The sequence below is a fragment of the Atractosteus spatula genome, chromosome 2 (assembly GCF_055471065.1).
Source record: "Atractosteus spatula isolate fAtrSpa1 chromosome 2, fAtrSpa1.hap1, whole genome shotgun sequence".
NCBI classification, from domain to species: domain Eukaryota; kingdom Metazoa; phylum Chordata; class Actinopteri; order Semionotiformes; family Lepisosteidae; genus Atractosteus; species Atractosteus spatula.
This window is the reverse complement of record NC_142707.1, coordinates 72,673,558-72,699,388: the sequence shown is the minus strand read 5'-3', so window position 1 is coordinate 72,699,388 and position 25,831 is coordinate 72,673,558. Positions and strand designations below refer to the sequence as shown.

The 25,831-nt window shown below is 44.1% G+C and overlaps 2 protein-coding genes across 11 annotated transcripts in view; one reads left to right on the top strand and one right to left on the bottom strand.

The window, feature by feature from the left end:
• The first annotated feature begins 891 nt into the window (after positions 1-891).
• On the top strand, positions 892-15,840 carry LOC148840194 (putative ribonuclease ZC3H12D). Of its 8 annotated transcripts, none has more exons than XM_088909489.1 (7): positions 895-970; positions 2,634-2,723; positions 2,907-5,968; positions 8,816-8,955; positions 11,126-11,360; positions 12,776-12,882; positions 13,691-15,840. In XM_088909489.1, the coding sequence occupies exons 3-7, from the start codon at positions 5,385-5,387 to the stop codon at positions 14,728-14,730; spliced, it is 2,106 nt and encodes a 701-aa protein (XP_088765615.1). In that variant the 5' UTR covers positions 895-970; positions 2,634-2,723; positions 2,907-5,384; the 3' UTR covers positions 14,731-15,840. The 8 variants fall into 8 exon arrangements, with proteins under 8 accessions (XP_088765614.1, XP_088765615.1, XP_088765613.1 ...); XM_088909487.1 differs by having other exon boundaries at positions 2,808-5,968; XM_088909488.1 differs by having other exon boundaries at positions 892-970; positions 2,639-5,968.
• Positions 15,841-17,516: 1,676 nt separating this feature from the next.
• tab2 (TGF-beta activated kinase 1 (MAP3K7) binding protein 2) overlaps positions 17,517-25,831 on the bottom strand; it is a 58,722-nt gene continuing 50,407 nt past the window's right edge. For all 3 annotated transcript variants that reach the window (XM_088908799.1, XM_088908801.1, XM_088908802.1), the window contains 4 exons: positions 24,429-24,589; positions 23,155-23,248; positions 22,327-22,422; positions 17,517-19,482 (listed from right to left, as the gene is read on the bottom strand). In XM_088908799.1, coding sequence (XP_088764925.1) covers positions 19,337-19,482; positions 22,327-22,422; positions 23,155-23,248; positions 24,429-24,589 — 497 coding nt within the window. In that variant the 3' untranslated portion in view covers positions 17,517-19,336. The remainder of the gene's footprint in view (positions 19,483-22,326; positions 22,423-23,154; positions 23,249-24,428; positions 24,590-25,831) is intronic.

Here is a 25,831-nt window from a genome sequence, read left to right as displayed (position 1 = left end):
GGTCATTTTTCTTTGTCATCGTTGCGTCATTGCGTGCGAGGCAATGCGCAAGTGAGCGCTTCTTCGTACGTACTGTATGACAAGAGACTTGTACTTGACCTGATTGGGTGATATCACCTCGGAATATCCAGCTTTCCCCGGGTCCAGGTGAGTGACTGTGCTCTGCAGGACACACGGCCCTTTCTTGCAGCTGTAGGTGTGAAATGTGTTACTGTGTGAAATGTAAGCCTGGTGGATTCCAGGAAACCCCACCTGATGCAGGTAAGGTTTCTGAATGCCTGTGGTTGTAGAGCAGGCCAGAGGCAACCTTTTTCAACTCTGCTCATGTGCAGTGCGTTGCAAGGTGACAAGGTTTCTATTTTAAGCAGTAATGCAACGTGAGACGTGAAGATACTTGAGAAACGATCTTTTTTTTTTAAAAAAAAAGAAAAGGCCACTAGAAACTACAGAGTTGCAGGGTGTAGGTTTTACATTTTGTGATTAAGATCAATTAATGAATCTATGATGATTCCAGGAGATGTAGTTAGTGGGATTTTTTTCTGATTGATCCAAATATTGCCACAAGCATTTTGGTTGATTCAGAATATGTTTGAGCCTGTAGCTGAATGCTTATGGTGTGGAACTTCACCCAGCATGAAGAAGATATTTTGTGATCCCTAGAAGCTCTTCAGATGGGCTCATCACTTTTACCCTGTCACTCGCCACCTCGCAGCTACTCGTGTGCTCCAGTCCAGGAAGTCAGTGCTGCCCAGAGAGTCACAGGAGGCCAGGCTGACTAGTAATAGCAGGGATTTAAGGAAGTGAAATTAACTACAATATGCACTCTTTGCTTCCTCAATTCCATGGCCTGAATAAATACTGTGCTGACTTCCTTATGTGACTAGGTGAAAAAAGAGCTGAAGTGTTCACAGCAAACAAAGAGGACAAGGCACCCAGCTGAGCAAGTTGCACTTCCAGGATTTTCTACACTGTAAGTAAAAATACATTCATTTAGTAAACTCTTTTGTCAAGAAGAAGAATCAAATTCACCTACACTTCTGTTCTAATGTATTTCATTCTTGGTGTGAACTCAGAATGAAGGGAATTGAAGCTGTTTTTGAGAGACTGTGTGTGCTTTCAGTCCCTCTCTCATCATTTTTTTGCTCTTGCTTATTAGTTGTGAAACGTTTGTCTGCAACTTTTTGAAGTAGTTCTGAACCTATCAGCACAAATCAGTAAGACCAATGATAGTCTGTAACGACGTCAGGAGTGGGAGTACTCGCTGTGTATTTTCATTTGCTGTGGGAGATATTCCTCCTCCGTTAACACGAGCCTGATGATAATGCAGAAGTAGAAAGATCTTTCAGACAAAGGGATTTAAAAAAATTACTTTTACCAAAAGCCCGGGTTACAGACACAGGATGTGGTGCAAAATTGTGAAGGATTTTCAATTCAGTGACATACTTAAAACAATTTGATGAGCGCGCAGTGTTTATCAGGCTAACAGAAAGGAGAAGAGCTATGCAAAACTGGTTTTGTTCCATGTTTGTACTGTAAAATGTCTGCATGGTTTTGTTTTAGTTTAAAATACTGTATATAGAATTTTGTTAGTCACAGCATTAATATCTTATGTGCTTTACGTCTTTAAAAAAGGTTGCATTATTTTAGTAGTTTGTTGCATTTTTTCTCATTCCACACGGGCTATGTGTGTTAAACATACTTTTGAATGCCCACAGACTACTGGCTTCTACTTTATTTGGTGGTGAGACAAGTAGTGTGTAGAATGCAGCACTTAGCTGCTTCAATTACTTGAAGCAGCTACATAACTCAGTATGGTAAACAGGCTCTGTTGCTTTGAAAGAGAATCATATTTTGAAATGATGAAAGATTCATCCAACTTGGAAGATATTAAAAATTAGAACAGTCGGCCTGTCACGGACACAGTTGTTTGAGAAACTGGAAGTTTTCAAAAACATTCCAGAGTTACTGCATACTTCCATCATGCCTCTTACTGAAATTAAGTCCTACGCTGAGACCAGTTTGTGCTTATGTCTTGCTGCCATAAGTGCAGAACATGACAAGTAAACCTGAAATGTACCGGAAGTGTTTTTAACTACAGCACCTTGCAGAAGTACTCAGACCTTTGTATATTTTTCACAGTTGGTTGTTTCAAATCGTGCTGTCATGACACATCGAAGTAGCAATTCATATTTGTTATATATACCGTCACATGTTCAAAGGAAAAACATAAAAAAGTAGATGATATTAAGAAAATCTAAAAGTCATGATAGCACAGGTCTTCCAGACCCTTTGCTGTGGCAAACCTATATTAATTTGGATGCACAAAAATACCTAAACAAGCCTCATGATTAGTTGGGTGGTCCCTGCCTGTGTGCAATAATAACGAACAGCTGATTTCTGATTAAAATCACCTGTTTCTGTGAGATTCCTTGGGTTATGTAGTGAATTTCAAACAAGGACTCAAGCACACAGAATAAGGAGCTTTCAAAGCAAGCTAGGGATTAAGTCATCGCAATGCAAATCAGGAGCAGGGTATCGTTCACTCTGTGAGCATAGTCTACTCGATCATCAAGAAAGAGATGGTGTGTCATACCACCCAGACACTGCCTAGACGAGACTGTCCCTCCACACAGAGCAGCCAGGCGAGGAGGAGACTGGTGAGGGGGGCCACAGCGAGGCCAACAACTCTGGAAGAGCTACAGAGTTCAACGGCAGAGAAAGGAGTAAGTGTGCATCCATCAGCAGTATCCCGGTCATCAAAGCTGGCACGTATGGCACACAGTGAAAACCCATTTCTATGGTAGCAGGGAGTTCACAACAAAGCACCTGAGTGATCCCGCACAAATGTGGAAAAAGGTGTTGTGGACCAACTGTGAGACCAGACTGGAACGTTTTCTTGTCGCAAGGCTGGTCGTTCTGCACATTCTCCTCGTCAACGCTATCCCTTCCAGTCCAGCGAGGTGGTGGCAGAGAGATGTGTCTCCTCAGCGGGTACTGGAAACCTTGCTGGGACTGAAGGGACAAGGGACGGAGTACAGAACAGGCAAGTAGTGGAGGAAAATCTGTTTCAGTTGGCTGAAAACTTAAAACTAGTGTTTGCAGCAGGATAATGATCCGAAGCACAAGGTCAGAGCTACACTGTAGTGGCTTAAGGATAAGAAAGTGACTGTCCATGAGTGGCCCAGTGAAAGCCCTGAGCTGACTCCTTTTGACAATCTGTGGAAAGATTAGGTAGGTAGGTAGAGAGACAAGACCTACACAGGAAGACTTGTGTAATGTGTCATTTTTGTTAAGGGTGATTCTACCAGCTAAGGAGTTCATGGGTGTGAATACTTGTGCAATGAACATTCTTTCTTGTTTTCTTAAGTTTTTGCTGACTTTTACTGTGACATACTGTACAGTATCTTACCCCTAGAACTCTATAAGTGTGAACATTTAGGCTTTAATAAAACTTCAAGTTTAAAAAAATGTGTGCGCACGATTTTGTAATTTTACAAAATAAGAGACCAAAGACAAGGCCTGAAAACTTTTGCAAGGCACTGTATGAATGATCAAATTTTTTAAAATGCATTTTATTGCCTTTCCGTTGCTTCTTTCTTCAAATTCCATATATTGCTATGAATATGAAATATATACTGAGAAATATACTGAAAATATACTGAAAAAGAAACATCACCTACAACTTAGACATCACTCATGTACCTGGCAGACAATAACAGGATATAGACATGTACAGGGTGTCGCATGCAGGTACTACAAACACGAACTATAGATTCAAAAATGGGAAACGATGTGTTAGAAAGGGCTACACTTAAAAAAGACGTAGGTGTTTATGCTGACACATTCAAACCTCTAGACAATGTCGGGAAGCAAAAAAAAAGGCAAAATATTTGGATTTGCAGTGAAAGGTGTAGAGATCGAAGGATGTTGTTAAAATCTCAAGCATTTAGAGTCCTGTGTCGAGTTTGATTGTCACTTTACAATGAAAGAAATTGCTGCTTTGGAAACAGTCCAGAGAAGAAGCCCAGTACATTCCCAGGCTTAAAGAAATGTCCTTAAACTGAGCTTTGGTCTTGAACAGAGAGCGCCACGAGGAGACCTGAAACAGACACTGACCATCCTCAGAGGCCCTGACAAAGACAATCCAGTGGACTTCTTCAGCATAGACAGTTTAACACGGGGAACAGAAAGGGCGCATGGAAGAACGTCTTTATACATATTGTAAAACAGGCTATACAGTATATATAGTCGAAGCTGATGCCCTACACTCTTTCAGGAACTGGATAAATGACATGTCTGATCAATTAGCTACTAACTACCAAATGGACCAGATGTTAGGTCATGACTAGATAACTAGAAGGCTGAGGACTTTCACCCGGCTTGCTCCTGTAAAATGCCTTGATGTATAAAAGGGTACAAATGTAAATTATTAGGATCTGCGCCTGTGGCTGGAAGGTTGCCGGTTCGTATCCCGCAGCCAACAGAGGAATCCTACTCCGTTGGGCCCCTGAGCAAGGCCCTTAACCCCAACTGCTCCAGGGGTGCCGTATAAATGGCTGACCCTGCGCTCTGACCCCAAGTTGGGGTATGCGAAAAGACAAATTCCTAATACAAGAAATTAGATAAGGCCAATAAAGTGATCTCTCTTATACTGGACAGACATATTAGCCAGATGTGTTAATAAGAATAATTATTGTATATCCAGACTCCACAGTTGTCACAGTTCTTTATTGTAGAAATTTAAGTTGTCGCATATCAATAATTTGAACAATGACATAGAAATAACAAATAAAATTTGTTCTTTTTAACTTTTTTTAATCAAGGACAATGACCAAAAACAGCTCCTTTTGGGAATAGCAGGTCACACACTGTATATAAATGCATGTTAAAAGATTTTTGTTGGCATTTCTAAATATTGCAGAATGTTTCTGAATGTCAATTATGTCAGGGGGTGCTTTTATACATCTTTCTGGGAAAAATATCATCCTTTCCCCGAGCCTGCCCAGTAGCCATTCTGAGCAAGAGAAGAAGTCACACTGTAAAAAAAACCATCTCTCTAAGTGCAGTAAAAACAGGGGTCCCCAATTCTAGCTGCCGAGGTCAGGCCAGTGTAGCTACAGGTTTTCAATCCTGTTGGGCTTTTAAAAACCTGAATGGGCTTGTTACTTGGGAAACTGGAAAAAACAATATTCTCCAGCTTCAAATTTATGTGACCTTTTATCATTCTGAAATAATGGCACGCATCCTGTTATTGTGTCACAGGTTAAGCTAGAGAAAGTTTGAAGGTGATTTGAATCCTTTTAAAGTGATGCCTCTTTCCCCCTCGTGACCTGCTGCTGAGGAGATCACTCTTAGGGGCTTTTCAGAGACATGACGTGAGAGTGATGTTGCAGCTGCAGAGCAAGAAGATTCTATCAAGGCTGCAAACCACAATCAAAGTGGCTGAAAACCCCTCTGACTTGATCGTCTACTTCCTGTGTTTACAGCGTGTGTCAGAGAATGCTTCGCTGCCTGCTCACTCGTTGGTTGTCAGTTTTTCCAGAGCTGGGCCTGTTGCTGTGGAAACTCTGAAACCAGATGCAATAAAAAGGGCAGGAGGGAGGGTTCCCCGGTGGCAGACACCAGAGAGGAGCCCCGGCAGGCGCGCTGAAGGAGGGGAGCCCCGAGACCAAGAGAGCATGGACAGACACCAGAGGACCATCGAGCGCTTCCTCAAGCTGGGGTACTCCCGCAGAGACGTCGTGCGGGTTCTGGAGAGCCTGCACTGGGACGCCCTGACGAATGACATCTTGGAGGAACTGCTGAAGACCGGCAGCAGCGCCCAGCCAGCCGGCGCGCAGCCCAAGAGCCCCAGCCCACAGCTCGTACCCCGGGGCTGCAGCCCCGCAGAGCTGGCGGAGGAGGAGCCCCCAGAGCCTGGCAGCGGCCTGAGACCCGTAGTCATTGATGGCAGCAACGTAGCCATGAGGTGAGTCTCTGTCACGGGCCGGGCCCTCGGGGGCTTGTCTGGCAGACTGGAGCAGCCCTGCCTGGCAGAGGTTGCCACACAGGATCTGCTGGCTTACACCTCAAACGCAGGTTTTTTTTGTATAATGTAACTGAATTTGTTTATGCTGAAACTTTCCCACTATACCCCGGAGGTCTGGACGTAGGGAGTCAAACACATAGACGTCTTCAGGTGGTGTGCTTGACAGTGAAGAAGACTGGAGTAGGACAGATACAACAGCTTGCTGTGTTCGTGTGATCAGCTGCTTGAAACGCACTCGGGGGCTCTACAATAGTCCTTTGTGGATTATTGGATTATTAAGGGTATTTTAGAAGCAGCAGTTTAGAGTTTTGTTCCAGATCTGTCTGCCATTTGGGCCGAGGTGTCTTTTACAGCGCAACAGGAAAACACAAGCGGAGGTCTGGGTGCCGGGGGCGCATGCTCGCTGAAGCCCAAGAAAGTCAAAGCTGCGGATTTTCTTAAATGCAAATAAAATAAAGTCAAATCTGTAGTCTCGCACTATGTCAGCTACAGCCTGGCACAGGAAAGTAGCCTGTTTTTTCAACAAAAACAAAACATACGAATGCAGTTGTGCTTCCTGGTGACCTGTTTTCATATAATGGCTCTGATTTGTTCAGATTTCATACTTATATTTCCCAGAGTGGTATCCACATGCCTCTTGCTCCCAGGGTGACAGTGGGTATGTGCCTCCTTGTACGTCAGCTACTTCGGAGTGTTCTACTTGGTTCAGCTCCTCAGGTTAGGTGAGCACGCTGGCACGGCTGCCATTTTTAAGGCTAGAGACTCAGAGTGGAGAAGATCCCCGTGTTTTTCGTAAGAGCTGCTGCCGCAAAGTCAAGGGCTCCACCCACAGAGCGTCCCCACAGCAGGACACAAGCCTTACAGCTCTGACTGCCTCAAATGAGCCTCAGATACCAAGCCAATAAGTGCGGTACTAAGACGAAACCATGTGGAGTGGTGGAGGTGCCACCTGACTGTCGTTCCATTCGATTCTCTAGATTCATTCAGATTCATTTAGCTGAACAGCTTTAAAAGGCAAAGATCTCAAGTTTTGCTCGTTCTTAATGTCACCCTCCACCATGTGAATAATTGTGCCTGGAAATGCTCCATGCAGAAACAAAACTGTGACCGTTGCAGTTTAACTCCCCCTAAAAACCAGTCAGTGGAGCAGATTTACGCTGAAGCATTTGACAGTTTGAGAGCATGTCCGCATGTGGGAACAGTAATATAGCACATGAGCAGAGCGACATGAAGTATCTTCAGCTGTCACCAGCGTTAACACTGGGTCAGTTAACACTGTGTTGGTCTGAAGCTTGAAAGTTGTTTTCTGTGTAAAAATTGACAGAAAACATGTCTGAAGGGCACATATTTAGATGCTGTAATTATCTGATCATGAATATGTTATGGGGAAAGAGGCAGTGGCAGTCTGTTTTAGTGCTGAACTCATTACACATGAAGAATTCTTCAGTCTTGCTTTGTCTGTGAAAACCGAGGATGGCACAGTTCTCGACAAGACAAGTAAGAAGGGCTTTCAAATGCCAAACCTGACACAAAGTGTTCATGCAAAAGCGAAACCCACATGCTCCCAGCTTCAGATAATTGCCACCTTTTAGAAGAAATTCATGATTGTTTTGTACAAGAGGGCTTGTGAGAATAGATCTCAATCATGTGGTCGAAAAACACCTGAACTGCTGAGCAGCACAAAGTGGTGCAGATGAAAATAACTTCTGCAAGCTGGAAGACCAAAAGGGGCGCGATGGAACATTCAAATAGACTGATGTCATTGAAACCGAGAGAGTGAAGTTTTTGATCAGCACAGGTCTTACAGTAATGTGGTCGACTTATTCAAATAGTTGTTCTGTTTTAGACGTATTCTGAACAACACTGCACAATGCATCATGAATAGCATGAGTCAGAGCCTAAGTGGTCACTAGTGTTGATTAACTCCGTGGGTTTAAATATTTCAATTGCCATTTGAAGCTTAAATAATATATTTTAGCCTCCTTACTAGTTGTGTACTAAGTATTCATCTGATGTCATTTTTTCTACCATTTTTGTTCATAATGAGCCGATGATGTATTGCCTCACATTTTGACAAGCATTAAAACAGGATGATATTAGATATACTAATTACTATAATAAACATCAAAATAGCATATAAAATGATGCAATGCAACAGATGTCTTGTCCATTTTGCACATGGTGGGCTATTAAACGTGCTGTATGTTTTTCAAGAATTTTAGACACAGAGGCCTTATAATGTAACTTCTTGTTAAATTTGCCACTAATCCTTTGCTGCCATTATTTTTATTTTCCTTTGTGTCACAAAAACAGTGAAGCAATGATTCTTTTTTGCTACATGCAAAATAACATGAGACTTCCTGTTCAGGGCTCAGTGAGAAGAAGGGAAATTACCTTCCTCGGGTTACCAGCTGTAGGCAAATGAGCTACAGAACCCATGTATGGGATATCTTGAAAAGAAGCTGGTGTAAACTTGTGGTTCTAGTGTCAAAGGAGAAACAGGAACTTTAGCTGGCCAGGCAGTACAGAACGTGCAGTGCTCATGGTGTGTGTTCACACAGCAGCCTGGGCCTCTGTACTGGCTTTCCCAGTAGCAGACTGGCTCAATGCCTCTTGTGAAATACTGTGTGAATTAAGTCAGTGGTTTACTGTTTCAAAACTGTAACTTAAGCGTTGGTGGAGATGCAGCATTCTTTCTGCATGAAGGTGCCGTTAAAACGCATCACAGTCGCACCTGTAAACCGGCTTTGCCACAGTAGGAGCTCTGACCTGCTGGTGTTGTTGCAGCCATGGCGACAAGCAAGTGTTCTCCTGTCGCGGGATCCAGCTGGCTGTGCAGTGGTTTTGGGACAGGGGCCATCATGACATCACGGTGTTTGTGCCTTTGTGGAGAAAGGAGCAGCCCAAGCCAGAAGCTCCCATTACACGTAAGTAGAGTCCACAGATGGCTGGGGCGACGGCTCTGTCTTTTCATTGCTTCAAAGCCTACGTTTCAAATCTAAAAACTTTCAAGAGCTAAAGGAAACGTGGCAGCTCGTGTGTCAGGCGGGCCACACCATGTGGTTTGCAGTTTCATTTTTTTTGTGAAGCTTCAAAAGTGAGAACTACTGTGTGCCATAAACGAGTTAGAAGTAGACGCGGACTGCACTGCTTTGTTTGAGACTGCCTTTTTTCTCATTTCATTAAGCACAGGGCTACAAGATGAATGATATGAACAGAAGTACAGCATTTCAAGCAGGCCCAGCTCTGCTCCTGGAGAGCCCCGATTCAGCAGGTTTTGTAGGTCACCCTTACATCACCCCTTTCTCACGAGCTGGAATTTGTGATGAATGATGTAGTTGGTTTGTTAAATTCAGTAGCTAGAGAAAAAGTGGGACCAAGATGTACTGTTCAGCCCTCAGCGACCAGTAAATAAACAGAATGGTTAGTTCATTCATCAGCACCTTGCAGGCGTTCCTGCACTTTAGAAACAGGTGACCTGGAAAGACTCAACAGAGGATGCTGTCGCCACGGCCTTTTGTTGATCACAGCTCAGCATTCAGTACCATAGTGCCCTCAAAGCTTGTCATCAAGCTCCAGGACCTGGGACTGAACACCTCCCTCTGTAATTGGATCATGGACTTCTTGACGGAACGTCCGCAGGTGGTGAAGGTGGGCACCAGCATATCCTCTACCCCGACTCTAAACACTGGAGGCCCCCAAGGCTGTGTGCTTAGCCCTGTCCTCTACTTCTTATTTACCCATGACTGTGTCACCAGGCATGACTCAAACTCCATCATCAAGTTTGAGGACGATACAACAGTCATCGGCCTGATCACAGATGGTGAGGAGTCTGCATACAGGGAGGAGGTTGAAACCCTGGCAGCATGGTGCCAGGAGAACAACCTCTCTCTGAGCATCAGTAAGACTAAGGAGATGATTGTGGACTATAGGAAACACCAGGGAGGAGATCACACACCTATTCACATCAATGGGACTGCAGTGGAGAGGGTCAGCAGTTTTAAGTTCCTGGGAGTTAACATCTCAGAGGACTTAACCTGGACCCACCACACCAACACCGTGGTCAAGACAGCACGGCAGCGCCTGTTCTCTCTCCGCAGGCTAAAGAGGTTTGGCATGCCATCACATATCCAGGCCAACTTCTACAGGTGCACTATTGAGAGCATCCTGACTGGTTGCATCACAGCCTGGTATGGGAACTGCTCCACCCGGGATTGCATAGTACTGCAGAGGGTTGTGAAGTCAGCGCAGCTCATTACTGGCTGTGAGCAACCAAACATCCAGGAGATCTACTCAGCTAGATGTCTGAAGAAGGCCAGGTCCATTCTCAAGGACCCCAGTCATCCCAGTCACAAACTGTTTTCCCTCCTACCGTCTGGTAAACGGTATCCAAGCATTCAGTCAAAGTCCAACAGATTACGGAACAGCTTCTACCTCCAGGCAATAAGACTGCTAAACAGCCATGCTGTAGTCACCTTCAGCAACCACCCTAAGGGTCATTGTTAAATGGTCAGGTTACACGGACATACAGTTTTCATTGTATTTGGCATACTGCACTATTTGGACCTAATGTACTGCATACACCCTGGACACATAGCAGTTCTATTTATATTGAGTTTATTTTATTTTATTCAATTGTTATTGCGCTATTATGTAACTTTTAATTTTGTGATTTTTATTTTTATTTCCCCCCGGTGAGCTCACAGAAAAGACACGCTGTGTTGTGGTGTGTTTGATAAATCAACTTTGAAGTGATTGGACAATGTTAAGGAGGCTCTCCAGGTTCAGAGGAGCAAACACCCGTTCTGAAGAAAATGTAGGGAGTGCCAAAAGCTTAAAAAAGTTTAACTATCAGGGGGAAGAATTGTCTTCAGAGCAAATCTACGTACCTCGTGAGACATGTTATGTACAAAACATTCAGTAATGCTGACAAAATAATTCACGAGCTTCTAACTCAAAAGGCAAACCATCTCAATGCATTAAGCAGTCCAATGCTCTCGTCTCAGTGTGTGTGGAAAATCTTCCACCATCCGGACAGCAGACAAGCTAGCTGGTGAGTGTGGCTGTGTGTGAAGCCTGTGCCATGTGTGCTTTCAGACCAGCACGTCCTCCACGAGCTGGAGAGGAGGAAAATCCTGGTGTACACCCCCTCCCGCTGCGTCAACGGGAAGAGGGTGGTGTGCTACGACGACCGCTTCATCATCAAGCTGGCCTACAAGTCTGACGGGATCATCGTGTCCAACGACAACTACCGGGACCTGCAGCTGGAGAAACCACACTGGAAGAAGTTCATAGAGGAGCGGCTCCTCATGTACACCTTCGCAAACGACACGTAGGTTTGTGGGAAACGCCGTCTGTGCGGGCCGTGGGTTTGTTCTGTGGACCGTATCTAGGTCTCTTTCTACTACGTCTTCAAATGTCTATGCTGCGGCAGGGAGGTACATTTAAAATCCTTATCAAGCTTTCCTGGGAGGACTTGCGTGCTCTACAACAGTCACGTCCCAAATTAAGGACCGAGACAATGCTCGGAAACACAATACCGTATGCCACACAAAAGCACACGTGGTCACACAAACTGGGCGGCGCGGTGGTGCAGTGGTGAGCATTAATACCTCGCAGCCCTGGGTTCAATTCCTGTGTGGAGTTTGTACGTTCTTCCCATGTTCATGGGGGTTTCCAGTTTCTTCCCACTGTCCAAAAATAAAGTGGTAGCTTAATTTTAAATATGGCTGCTGGCCATATAATAGCCAGCAGCCATATCACTCTGCAACTCACAACTGGCAGCCCACTGAAGCTCAGGAGGTGTGAGCCTGGTCAGGACCTGGAGGGGAGACTCCTGGGAAAGCTAAGGTTGCTGCTGGAAGAGGTGTTAGTGGGGCCAGCAGGGGGCGCTCACCCGGCGGCCCATGTGGGTCCTAATGCCCCAGTATAGTGATGGGGACACTACACTGTAAACAGGTGCCATCCTTCGGATAAGACGTAAAACCAAAGTCCTGACTGTGGTCATTAAAAATCCCAGGGTGTATCTTGAAAAGAGCAGGGGTGTAACCCCGGTGTCCTGGCCAAAATTCCAATTGGCCCTTACCAATCATGGCCTCCTAATAATGGCCATCTCAGAACTGGCTTCATCACTCTGCTCTCCTCCCCACTGATAGCTGGTGTGTGGGGAGAATACTGGCGCATCATCCAGGTGGGGCTGCACACTGGTGGTGGTGGAGGGGATCCCCATTACCTGTAAAGCACTTTGAGTGGAGTGTCCAGAAAAGTGTTATATAAGTGTAAGCAATAATTATTTATTGACTTCTAGTAAAAACTGTCCCTGGTGTGAGCGTGTCTGCGTTTCTGTGTGCGCTGTGATGCACTCGCAGCCCCTTGGTGGCGTCCCGTCCCGGGAGTATCACGCCAAGACAGGCTCCAGCTCCTCTGCCATCCTTCACGGGATAAAGTGGTTAGAAAATAGACGCATGGATACGATCCAGAGTTTCAACATTCCTGCGTGCTGCCATGAGGACTTGGAACCCCCCCCTCTCCCCCCGACATATTCCGATTATTCCGAGGTTGTGTTATGATTCGGGAATATATGTGATAAGCGGGGCCAAGCCCAGGAAAGGCCCTCAGAGGCCCTTGCGACTATTTAGAACCATTTCAAACAGTCGCTGGCAAACAGATTCAAAATGAGAATGAAAGATGGAAGAAGGTGAGCTAAGCTGTGTGCTCACATCTCTGCACGATGTCCGTCTTCTGCAGGTTTATGCCCCCAGATGATCCCCTGGGAAGAAATGGACCAACAATCGAAAACTTCCTTAGAAAAACACCTCAAGTCCCTGAGCACAGATGGCAGCACTGCCCCTATGGTAAGAATCTCTGCGGGCGGCGTTTCTCCTCCTTTCCTCGTTCACTGAAGTAACATCACTACAGAGTTGGACAGAGGGTGTCTGGGATGAACATACGTTAACTCGACCTCTTGTTTACAGATGTTTAGTATATGGCTAAAAAGAAACATTATTCCTGACTTGACATCCTTAAGATTTACTTTTCGCTTGGATTAACAATACTCGAGAAGTAATCATACTGTAGCGCTCCGGGTTCACATGGGTATACGTCCTCGCCGCTGCCGCCTCAGGTTGGCCCCCCACCGCTGGGGATTCGAACCCGGGCCTCCGGCGTCACTCAACAGGGACCCAGACAGTTGAGCTAAAGGGAAATCTCCCGTCAGCCCGGCGGCTGCGGTCCCTGCTATTCACAGGGAAGGGCGGTGGTTCGCCGGCTCGCACAACCTGCAATGGCGGCCGTATGCGTTACAATACGTTCAGTCAATAAAATTCGGCTTAACCCACTTGGCCGAGGGCTGACCTCCTGGCCAGAGGACGAGGATGCTGGGACCCCCCTGCAGAGTGAGGGCTGACCCAGGGGCATCTGCAGAGGGGGATGAGGCAGAAAGAGAAAGGTCAAGAGAAGAGGGTCGAGTATGTCTGCTGTTTTAGGTGAGGAAATGACGTCAGGAGTGATTATGAATTACTGACAGCAGAGTCTGACTGAACTTGGCTGTTGTCGTCCCTCCTGAACATTCACAAGAAACTCCACCCAAGTCCACCTGGCTAAGCTTTTCTGCTTTTCCGCACTGTTGCTCCGACCTGAACCGGCTGTGTATCTGTCTTTCAGGAAAGAAGTGCACATACGGTATCAAGTGTAAGTTCTATCATCCAGAGAGGTCGAACCAGTCTCACTTGTCAGTCGCAGACGAACTTCGTGCAAAGACCAGGTCCACTTCTCCCAAAGCTTTCCCGGACACAAGGCAGCTTCCGAACAACCCGGCGACGTCCTCGAGTCGGGGGGCTCTGCCCGTTGCCCCAAACCCACCAGCGTTTTACGAACAAAGTTCCCAGACGGCCGTGTGCGATTGCCTTCAGCCCACGGTGGCCCCGAGGCAGGACAGTGCGCGCAGTAGGCTGTCACCCAGCCGCCAGCTGGAAAGCCCCAGTCCCAGGCACAGTCCCTCCTCCCCGTGGGATCCCCCAGCTTTCCCGCGTCCCGCGAGCGACGGAGGGCTCGATTCCCTGGAGGCCAGGATCTCGAACATGTACATTCAGGAGGGGCCGCGCGCACGGAGTCCGTGCTGGAGCGGGAGCCCTCCCCATCGGAACAGCAGCCCTGGCAGGCCTTTACCTTCCCACAGCCACAACCACAGCATGAACTGCGCTCGTGCCTGCGGGGCCGGCTCTGGCAGCTCGCGCCCCGGCTGCTGCTTCTGGTACGGAAACGCGCCGCAGAGCAGAGCGCCCGGCCCCTCGCAGGCGTCGGACGGCTCCGCTCAGAGCCCCAGCTTCTACGTTAGCCCCAGTCGAGGTGCCAGGACCGAAATCCGGCATGGACCCAAGCCTTGCGATGTCGTACTGCCTCACAGCGACCCCACCCCTTACCAGGAACAAGAGCTAGAGCAGTACCACTACCCCGGCGTGCCACCCAAGTCCTCTGCTCTCCCGAGCTTCAGCTGGGGGGGGGGTCAGTTCGGGCTGCTAGTGGGTGGCCAGGCCCCTGACCCGCTGCTGAGTGAGCAGAAGAGGACTGTGAGGAACCAGCTGTGCGCCCTCTTCCCTCAGGCCGCGGTGGACCAGGTGATGTGTTTGCACCCGAACGTCTTGGACACGTCCAGCCTCATTTCAATCATCCATAAATTTCGAAGCAGCCACTATTGCTTCTAGGTGCCACGTATTATAGTGGTAATGGAAGGAGGAACGTGTTAAACTAGCTTGCGTCCTGTTATATTATTTTTATTATTAGGCAAACCGTAGCCACTGTTTCTGAGTGCAAAGCACTCTTCCTCTGAGAATCATGTTGTTACATTATTACACATTAAAGTGTACCTTGTAACTAAGTGCTGAAGAGATCTCATATGCGGGCTGTTTGATATAAGTGATCCTGAAAGAGACATAATCTCTTTCTATAGGCTACGAGAACACCAACATAATTTTTATAGTGCATTTCATTTAAATTCAGCATTAGATGATTGGATTGTAAAACCTAAAGCAACATACATATGTTGTTTTTACCCTGTAACCTCACAGTGAGGTGCTTAATACTGAGTAACTGAGAAACATGCTTGGACAGCAAGTGTGAACAGAACTGTCAAAGCTGCTTTTTATAACACCTCTCATTTAAAGGAACAGACACATTAAAAGGTCTTTGCTTTTTTTTACTGACTTCATATTACTGGAATTAACAGGGTCTAATCAGAGCAACATACAGAGATTTCTGCTGTGAAAAACTAATCAGGAGTAATGTTCAGAAAATTGAAAAATAAAAAGATTTTCTGCCGAATTCTATGCATCATAACGCATGATTGATGCATCTTGTTCCAGCTTGGATCCAAACCCTGTTAATGTCTGTTCACAATGTATAACAGGACTTCATAATGAAGGGGGGGGGGGGGGTATGGTGGTGTTTCATTCATGAATACGTTTAAACATTTTATGTTTATAGATCGAGGTACAATACTTGATTACATAAGTGAATGTAGCAATTAAAAGTATTTGGGTGAATTGTACTAAATGCATGTGTGATGGTTGATGTAATATATGAATGTTTTTATGCATTATAAAACAAGCGCACTTTATATATAAAGTTACAAAATAAGGGACAGCTATAGAATTGCCTTTAACAGAACGTTAAATCATTGAGCGCCTTTTAATATCTCCTCATTCCTGCTCTTCTAAATGAAGAAATCAGTAGAGGCCATTGTCATATGAGGTTTCCAAATGGGAAAGGCATAGATCCAAAGATAATTATGTGCCTTATTAAAGCGTATATAATCAAACCAGTTTTTTGTCTTTACAATGTTAAATTCAGTCTGCTCCTTTTGGTGTTGCATCAGATATACTTTGAGGCAGCACTGACAGGCTTTGTGGTCTGTTCTAGTGCTGGACGTTTCTTCATTAACGTGTATACAGTAGCTTTACGAATCAGTATCATCACAGATGATGGCATCATAGGAGTCTGGACAACAGGATTACTCTGCTTGACTGGATTCAGAGTCTGCCTGAATTCTTCAGTCCCTGCTCCTCTGATTCTAGACTTTTTAGACTACAGTGCATCATGTAGCACCTCAGATTATACTTTTTGATGGTCTTTGAGGGGGCTATATAAAAACCTGAGCTTCACTTCGTCCTGCACTCAAGCTCTTATCACCTTTTGATTCTGGTTTCATCCCACATCCCATCTGCATGTACGGTAGCTGTGCAGTATATCTGAACCCAAAGTGCTATGTTTCCAATAGTAAATACACACTACCAGCCAGGGATGCAGTTTCTCCATTATGGAGCTCAATACTGGAACAGCCAACAACAAACTAAATTGCAATTTCTTATACTTAGGCACATTAGAACACAACCTGGAGCATCAGCCTACATTTCCAACTGTGGGACTCAATATTATATCCCTCCTAAAGCAGTAATACCGGGGGTTCCCAGTCTCTGTCCTGCAGGCCCACACACCGGCTGGTGTTCATTCCAGCTGAGCTTAATTACCCAATTGAAGCCTTAAGTGAATTAATAAGCTGCTTGACTGCAACATTTCGCAAGACCTGGTCTCAACTCAAGAGTTTGGGATTTGATTTTAATTAGGAAAAACAATAGTTAAAAGGCTACCTGCTATTCAGAACCTGAAAACTGTTAACAGGATTAATTTAAACTACGTGACCCAGTCAATTATGAACTCGACGAGTTGTCTAAACGACAACTCGGCTAGAACAAAGCCAGACAGATCTGTGGGTCACCAGGAGCACGAGTCGGGGGGGGACCCCTGCGGTAATGAGTAACGCACCACAGCACACAACTTCAGACACGCATGCGACTCCTGCGGCAACAGAACGTGTGGAAAAGGACGAGCGACGGATGACTTCTTTTAGTGCCTTCATCTGTTTCAGTTAGAGTCCGCTTACATACAAAAGACCTGAAACAGGTTTTTCTGATAATCTCATTGTAGGAATTTGAATCTGCCACTGGGATTTCTTTAGTCAAGCACACATTACATTCATTTGGCGTTTTGAGCGATGCCTTAACTCTTAACGTTGGGGGGGGGGGGAATGCAGTTACCATTGTGACGTTCAACAAAACAACGGCCTCTGTAGCACCTTGTGATGCAAACTGGAGTAATCGACAAGGCTGAAGTTTGACAAGATTTACCCCCCAAAAAAATAACGACGAAAATGAAGCAGCAGCATAATTGGGATTCTGTCAGTTTGGTCTTTGGAAATGAAAAGGAGGTGCACTTAATCGAGATAAATAGGATGACGTTCAAATACTTTTCAAACCTCCCTTTCATGTCCAAAGACCAAATCCTCAGGATTCTCTTACCAAGATGTTCCTCTAGTGCCCTCTGCTGTGAAAAGCTATGAACTGGATAAAATGTCCTCTAAACGCTGACAACGGTCCCTCTGTAAAAACAGCACAATGACCGAGATTCTACCAAGGAAAAAAAGCACCAGGCAAAATTTCAGAATAGATTTTTTTTAATTTTTACAAATAACTTATCTGTTACAAAGACAGTTTTCCCAGCTAAAATCAAAAAACAACTTTAGATATCCAAATTAGGTTTTTATTAATAAAACATTAACAGACTCAATCTTCACACAGAACTGCAGATGAAGCTGAAAATTGGGTTGCTGTTTTTAAATGAAAGTCTGATGTAAGTGCTTCAGAAATTAACTTCAGCCTTTTCCTGCCAAAATTATCTCCATGATTTCCACATTAAGCTTTTATCGAAGACTTCACTGTTTTTGCATAATTTATAAAACAACCATTCTAACAGAAACGTGTGCCACAATACCGCACACTGCAGGACAAACTTTACAAATCTTTAAAAAAAATCCAAAGATAAAGGTCATGTCAACGCAAGTCGTCAAAACATAAGAGGACATTATCTGAAGGATTTTAAACTGGATTTGGAAAATGGTGATTGTCATCATTACTGCTTAAGGCAACTTTACTGATAGAAATGAGGTTAAGAATATCTGGAAATTTAAAAGGGGGATTTTTTTAAATGAAAGTTTGCAAATAAGAACTTGTAATTCTCACTGCATTGATCCAGTCAGTTGTTGGAAGTCCTTAGCAAGGTAGCTTTTGGGTAAGACATGTCAACCGCCTTGAAATCCCCATCCCTCATTCCCATCTTGCATATCCTTTTAGCCTTGCCTGAATAGGCACTTTTATACAAGGTTTGACGTTTGCTTTAAAACTCTCGAGTCTCATTTTAAAACCCCCCAGACATATACAACTACATTCCAGCTGTTAGATAACGTGGCTGTTTTCATCCAAGAGATTCGGTCCGACATTAATGAAATCTCCAAAGCCCACAAAACCCTCGATCTCTGTATGACATCTTAGCTGCATCTGCAGATCATCCGTGGAACATCAACATTTACAGGAGCAATGAACAGACTGAGCAGAGAAAGCTAAACTGTGCATAGTTTCATATTATTGCTCTTTTATTTAAGGCTTCACTTCTCACAGATACCAAGTAAAAAGCTTAAAGGGGCAACGTGCTTATTTGCTTTAAAGAAAAAAAGTTAATCAAGTCTATTACGTTATACTTACAGGAAAGACAAGGAAATCAGCGTGAAGAAAGTCATTTAAAGCAGATTCTAAAACTATGTACAGTAAGAGAAACTATGGGGGGGTATTTTTATTACTGTGTACTGTACAAACAAAGCATGCAGTTTCACTTCCATCGTGTTTCACTGTGGCTTGTACAGATGCAGAGTGGAAAGGCAATCAAGGAAGGGGACACAGGGCAAGTAACGGAGCCAGTAACACTGCATGTTTCTTCCCAGTATCCTTGAAAACGGCAACCAATCACATGGTCCAAACAAGTAGTTTCCCCCCCCTGCAGGTGTGGCGACAGCGCGTACTTCCTCCCCGAGCCATGAGAAACGTCCCCAGCGTCGCAGGTGGGAGAGGCAAAGTGCTTTCTGGCACCCCACCGGGTTGACCCCTACACGGAAGGGGGGGCACTGATAATACTGCGCACGGAAGAAAGAGGCCCCTCGTGAAAACGTTAGGAAATTTACCTTTTTTAAAAAAAAAAAAACGGACAGGTTTCCCCAAGTGCCGGCGACCCAAAGGTGAGGTATCATCAGCTATGTTGGCTTTTAAGTACGTAACCTGTAAACACTATCCAGTCAAGCCTTCGGTGGACAGCATTCTACTCAAAAGACGTTAACGATTAAGAGAAAAGAAAACCCTGTCCTTGTCCTTATTGCCGGAGAAGCCCCGTCCTCTCCGCGTCTCTGCGAAGGCGCCGGCCCCGGGCGGCTCAGAAGCGCCTGGGGAACTCGCACTGCTCGCAGCGCAGGAGGGCCGGGTGGTTGAGGAAGGTGCAGGCGGTGCAGTTCCACTGAGCGCCCTCGTCCTCCTCTGCGTCGGCGACCGTCTTCGGGGTCTTGGCCAGGGAGCGCGGGTCTGGGGAGGGAGAGGGCACAGAAGCGGCACAAAGCGGGGTCACCGAGGGGCACTTCGTGACACGTTTGTCAAAGCGTCTGCTTCTAGCCTTCAGCAGAATCCAGGAAACAGCTGCCTGCCAAAGTCTGGTTATGAAAGGCTTTTTCAATTTAACCCACACGCAAAGAGTTTTAAGTTCAGACAGCTATTGTCGAGTGTTTCGTTTTTTTTCTTAAAGCAAGACTCAACATTTAAAATGTCGACAGAGAGCTTCCATAATTTTCTCCAGTCGATCTGATCAAGTTCTGGATATTACATGCTTGCTAGGATGCTCGTACACTGGACAGTGCTTATATTGATACCTTACAAAAGTTCATACATAAAACCGATAGTTTTCTTCTATCTGGAACAGGCTTATTTGAATCAGTCATGCATTTCTCTACTCCTGCTGACAAAGGGGGACAGTGTGGTGCTTTTGTTTGATTGTATGCTGCAGTACAAAAGCCTTCAGGCTGAAGAACCACAAATGTCTCTACCTACTGTGGTTACCATATGTGGCAATAAATTGGCTGAGAGAAAAAAGAACGAGATGCTGAGACGACTGAGCTTCCCACCCTCCCAGGGTCTTCTGGGCTACAGCTGCAAGGACTTCAATGTGGTGTGGTAACAATACAATAAGCATTCAAACAAATGGTATGGGAAGCAAAGGCTGTATCATTATAAGACGTTTCTCAAAATGAAATCTTGTTTCAGGATTACAGTGTCCTTTCAGATCATTCCCGGTGTCCACCGCCGGCTCTTTTAGGGCTCGATCCTGACTCAGTTTCGCTCTAACTGCAATGCATGACATGAATGTCATGTTCAGGGTCTGAGGATGAATTAAATTCACCCGAAATGGCAGTGGATCCTTACCACAAAAAAAAACACCTGAAATGTGAATAATTAACACTTACAATTACAAAACATGGTCTAATTTATTTTACCCATGTTTCTGAAATACACACAAGCTGGAAAATGAAGTAAAGATATAATTTGGAATACATGTACACATTTACCTTTATTTGTCTTAAAGGTTGATGTATTTCAAAAGAGTATGCCAGGAAACCAAAAATATTTACTCAGGTGACCATTCGTTCCTAGGCTGCAAGACTTTCATGTGCTAAAGCTCGGTGCTGGAGGCAGGCAAAGATGAACTTTTAAAGCTCAAGAAGTGAGTCAGCGTGCACAGATGTAAACAAAGTAATTCAATAAAATACAGGGCACAAAAAAAGGAGGAGAACTGTAAAAGATCTGTTTGAAAAAAGTACTGATTCGAGTAACCAAGTTAATTTAAGAAGTGCCAGGGTTTTGTATGGCATTTGACAGTGATTAAAAACGTTGACACCAGGCTTCTCTATAGCATGTCCTTATATTGCCTTACCCAAGTGACGCAGCATGAGAGACCGAGTATAAAGCTATACAATTTTATCTTTAGATATATACAAATTTGTATAAAGATGAAGAAAATGAAAACCTACAGGTGTGCTAAGAAAAGCCATTCTTGATTCTCAGCAATATTCCTGCTTTTAGATATGGATATTCACACAATCTTATTTTCCATATTTTCCATTTTTTATAACACCTATCACTGAACAAGATAAATAAGCTCTTAAAATGCCACACTAATCAGAAACTTTATGAAAACAAAAAAAACTTTATCCCCACCATGAGTATTTGTATTAGAAATACTTAATTTCATTTTACAAAACTGAGCTCAGACTTAGATATGGTAGATAGTGATGACATTATAAGCAGTAGTGTGCTACACTAGTAGAACATAATTTGTTATATTTAATATTGTCAACTGTAGGTGGGACAGCACATTATGTGTTTGTGTAAGGACTGTTATTTTTGACGCGAGAATTCATCTACCTATAAGCTTTGCAATTGGCCAAAACATCTATTCAAGATAGAATATTTACTGAAAAGAAATTAAAAATGACAAAAATCAACTAGTACAAGAAAACATACATGCAAATATTCTGATTTAAACCCAAATGTCTACATTCATACAGTGAAAATGATTCTCCTTGTTTAAGTAGTGGAAATTGTGTAGCCGCATAACTTCTAGTTTAGAAGCCAAAATAAATGCTGCGAAATACTTTCAGAAACTTTGAGACAGGTAATAATAATAATAATAATTAATAATTGCTTACTTATATAGCACTTTTTCTGGACACTCCACTCAAAGCGCTTTACAGGTAATGGGCATCCCCTCCACCACCACCAGTGTGCATTATCCACCTAGATGGTGTGACAGCAGCCATAGTGCGCCAGTCTGCTCACCACACACCAGCTCTCAGTGGGGAGGAGAGCAGAGTGATGAAGCCAGTTCATAGAGGGGGATTATTAGGAGGCCATGATTGGTAAGGGCCAATGGGAAATTTGGCCAGGACGCCAGGGTTACACCCCTACTCTTTTCGAGAAACACCCTGGGATTTTTAATGACCAAAGAGAGTCAGGACCTCGGTTTTACGTCTCATCCGAAGGATGGCGCCTTTTTACAGTACAGTGTCCCCGTCACTATACTGGGGCATTAGGACCCACACGGACCAGAGGGTGAGCGCCCCCTGCTGCCCCCACTAACACCTCTTCCAGCAGCAACCTTGGTTTTTCCCAGGAGGTCTCCCGTCCAGGTACTGGCCAGGCTCACACCTGCTGAGCTTCAGTGGGTAAGAAACTGGCTCCAAATTTTTTCAACATGTATTTTCTCCTGAATAATCATACCTTTGGAAAAAGTTCACGTCATCATCCTGTGCAGAAGAGGATACAGATTATACATATAACTTAAGAAATTTAAGAAAAACATCCAAGAGTTCAACTTACCAACATTTGAAGTACCTTTGGGTTTGGGTGGAACTGGACCTAGGAATCCAATGTTGTCATAAAAGTTATGAATAGCACTTGGATTGAAGTGTGGTCCTGTAACAATGTAAAACAGGTTTCAAATCGTTTTCTTCACACCACTAGAACTAAAGTCCTCTTTATTTAAAAAAAAAAACTTACAGATTACAGATAAATGTGGCATTAGCATCAATCATCTGAGAGTAAAATTATTAAAGCGTGCAGGATTTGCGCTAACTAGGATGTGTGAAACCAGTGCTTAATAATTATGCAACAGAAAAATCTACAGAGGGACATGCAATAAAAACATCTTCTAGTAAAATCTGATCACACAGAAAGGCCAAGCCATAACTTCACAGAAACTAAAACGAGAATTTCACACTTCTTCCAGCGCACAGAATGAACAGAAATGATTCCTGCTATTGCTCTAAACGCACGTCATGTGTTGTGTGCGCCACTGTTGGGTATTCCTGAGGGCCACTTGGCCAGTACACACAATGATGTGTGCGCATGTGAAGTGCTGCCAACAGGACCATAAATCCCTTGCTACCAACCAACAGGATACAATTCAGGAAGCAACTGCTGTTCACATTACAATAGAAGTACCTACAATACACAGAACTCTCATTTCAAACACTCACTATTCGAAATCATAAATGTTTAAAATGTACTTTTGTTTCCAACTAAACTTGCTTGTTGAGGATCTTATTAATAGCCGAACATTAATTTCCATTTAACTCATCGCTACACAAAGAACTGAGAAATAGAGAGCAAATACCGTTATTTCATAGAAGTTTAAAGAAAACGAACCTCTTGTTTGAAGGAGATCAATTTCTTTGGTTAAGCAGTCTATATCAATTTGCAGCATCCTGTTCTTGCATCTTAACTGCTGCATTTCCTCAAGCTTAAAAGACAAAAAAAAACAAAGTTAACTCCACTGCATAACAAAACACCATTCCATTTTTAAATTTTTCATACTTTAAAAACAGCATTTTTAGGGATAAATGCTCACATTGAGGTGATATGAGTACTGGAGTCTATATTGGGATCATGACTCTATATGATTTATATCCATTATCCACATTCGATTAGATCCAACTGGTCAAGTTCACAAACAATAACCAAACTAGGTGGTGCAGCAAAACAGAAGAAGCTGCAAAAATAAATTCCAAAAGACGCTGACCAAACTGAAGGCCTGGGGAGATCTGGGCAGACGGCGTGCAGAGAAGTGCAGGGCTTTGGGTAAATAAGATGGAAAACACCAAGGCTGAAGAGGCTACGCACGCAAAATAACCCAACCCTAACCCCAACCCCTTCCTCGTGTGGGGAAGCAGTAAAAGGGCAAAACATGGGTGGAGACATTTACATTGTTAAAGTGCACATTTTAAATCAAGAATGTCATGTTAAAAGTGCACAAAAAAACTACCAATATCTCCTTGAGAATACCGAGTATAATTATGGTCCGCAAAATATGGAAAAAGCAACCCAGCCACATTATTAAACTGGTGCCCTGCTTCTTTTAGAAATGTCCCAAAGAGATCCTCGGATCCATTAGCTGCTATAAAAAATGTTCTAGATGGGCCAAATGCCCCCCCCCCCCCCACTTATTTGTAAATGTTCTTACATTATTAAATTCTTCTAAAAACCTTTAGATGCGTGCTTTTTTCTCCACATAGCACATGGCTGGATTGTACCGAACACACACCTTGTGTTGATGAAAATCCAGATTTTCACAGCTCGTCTCCCGTCTTTAACCACTGGCAAGTAACGCCCCAAGTACGAAACGCTGCGGCACCCATTAACAGAAACACATACTGAAGCTTCGTACTTAAACTGCTGGAAAGACGACTCCATACAGAAGAACACAGGAGGCCGAGGCACTCTGTGTACATGCTGTTTCAGAGGCTGGCAGACCGCGGTGATGCAGTAGAAAAATCTTTTGTGAGCGTCTTCCCACCCAACATCTGAACGTTTATCATGAAACGACGCCGAGCGTGACACTTCTGCAGTCTCCCGACAGCACAGATCTCTCCTGCCACACGTGCAGCGTGCCTAATCCTGGGCCTCCTGCGGCTGGGACTTACCGAGGGGACCTGACAGACAGAGTTCGATCTCTGCAGGCGCCGCCGGGTGAGGTCGCTCTCCATCTCGTTGACCTCCGCTTTTAGCTTCTCCAGCTTCTTCTTCTTCAGCTCCAGCTCGTGCCATAGCCGCTCCATCCGGGCCTTCTGGTGTATCAATAAAGCTGCAGGGCAGGGCAGGGCAGGGCAAACGGTGAACGAAGAGGCTCACCCATTCGCGACAAGAGAACTCCACCTGGTCTCCGAAGGGTTGCTGTTTAACAGTTCAAACTTCCGTTCTTAACCTGATGCTACATTTTTTTTTTACAAAGTTTCACCTCAGCACTCGACAAGTGTTACTTAATAACTGTTGTGAAATCAACCCTAATCTTGCTTGACATATGGGACTCTTTACTAAGTGAGAACACCATAATCACTTTTGAGTTCCAAAACGGTCTAAAATGTACACAAGTTTATAATCGGAGTGCAAATAATAAGCAAATGCAATAGAAGTCAACTTATAATCCATGTAAACACAGCAAATTATTGTTACTGCACTTAGAGGGTTACATTAATACAGCGCTCTATATCCAAGGGTTAAGGTTAGAAATTCCCATAGAAATACGTGTTCCACCCAATGTCTAAAGGAACAGGCATCTTCATCTGTAAAACTAAATTTCACAATCCTCGTTTCAAAAATTATTAAAGCAAATGTTCAAATTATTCAAACACCTTAAGGTTAATTAACATTTTTACGTTTTGCATATATATACAGAAATAAGTAACTCTCTCAGAATGAGTGTTCTTACACAAACTTTTCACTACTTTTGGAGTCTGTTTCTCCCATGAGGAAAGGAAAGCTACAGTCACAGCATATGAGTCAATATGCTATGAGTCAATGCACTTCACTTTCAACTGTAACCTTAACAGCCCCTTATAAAATAAATAAGGCCTACATTATTACACAGCCTGTGTGTTAATAATACATCTTTCAGCAATGACAGTCTTTCAAGCACAAGATCATTAAACTGGCTATTCGTGAGGTTCACAAAGGTAGAACTAGTTTATCAAAGGATTATAGGTGTTTGAAGTTTTCACACTGACAACTTAAGAGCTATTGAACAGCGTATGAACAAAAGCACTTGCATAAGATTTTGATTTTTTTCCCCGATTTCTGGTAGGTAACAACAGAAATACCCTTCTATGATGAAACAGAGACACATGCTATCATTAGTAATGAGCTCCTCAAGGCTGCAGACAAACTCTGGAAATTAAAGGGGAAAAAAACCCGAGCTTGTAAATATTTCCAGCTTTCTTTCTGGAGAGCTCTGCAGTTAAAGGGATTAACAGTGCTCTCTGCATGGAAGTGGAAACAACATGAAGCAGTTGTGCAGAAATCAGCAGCAAGCCCATTTCAGAGATAAGGG

Excerpts from the sequence above, each read along its gene's own strand:
- LOC148840194 (XM_088909488.1), top strand. The coding sequence starts at position 5,385 with ATGTTGCAGCTGCAGAGCAAGAAGATTCTATCAAGGCTGCAAACCACA. Across the intron at positions 11,361-12,775 it reads TACACCTTCGCAAACGACAC|GTTTATGCCCCCAGATGATC; the intron begins GTAGGTTTGTGG and ends CGTCTTCTGCAG. Across the intron at positions 12,883-13,690 it reads ATGGCAGCACTGCCCCTATG|GAAAGAAGTGCACATACGGT; the intron begins GTAAGAATCTCT and ends TCTGTCTTTCAG.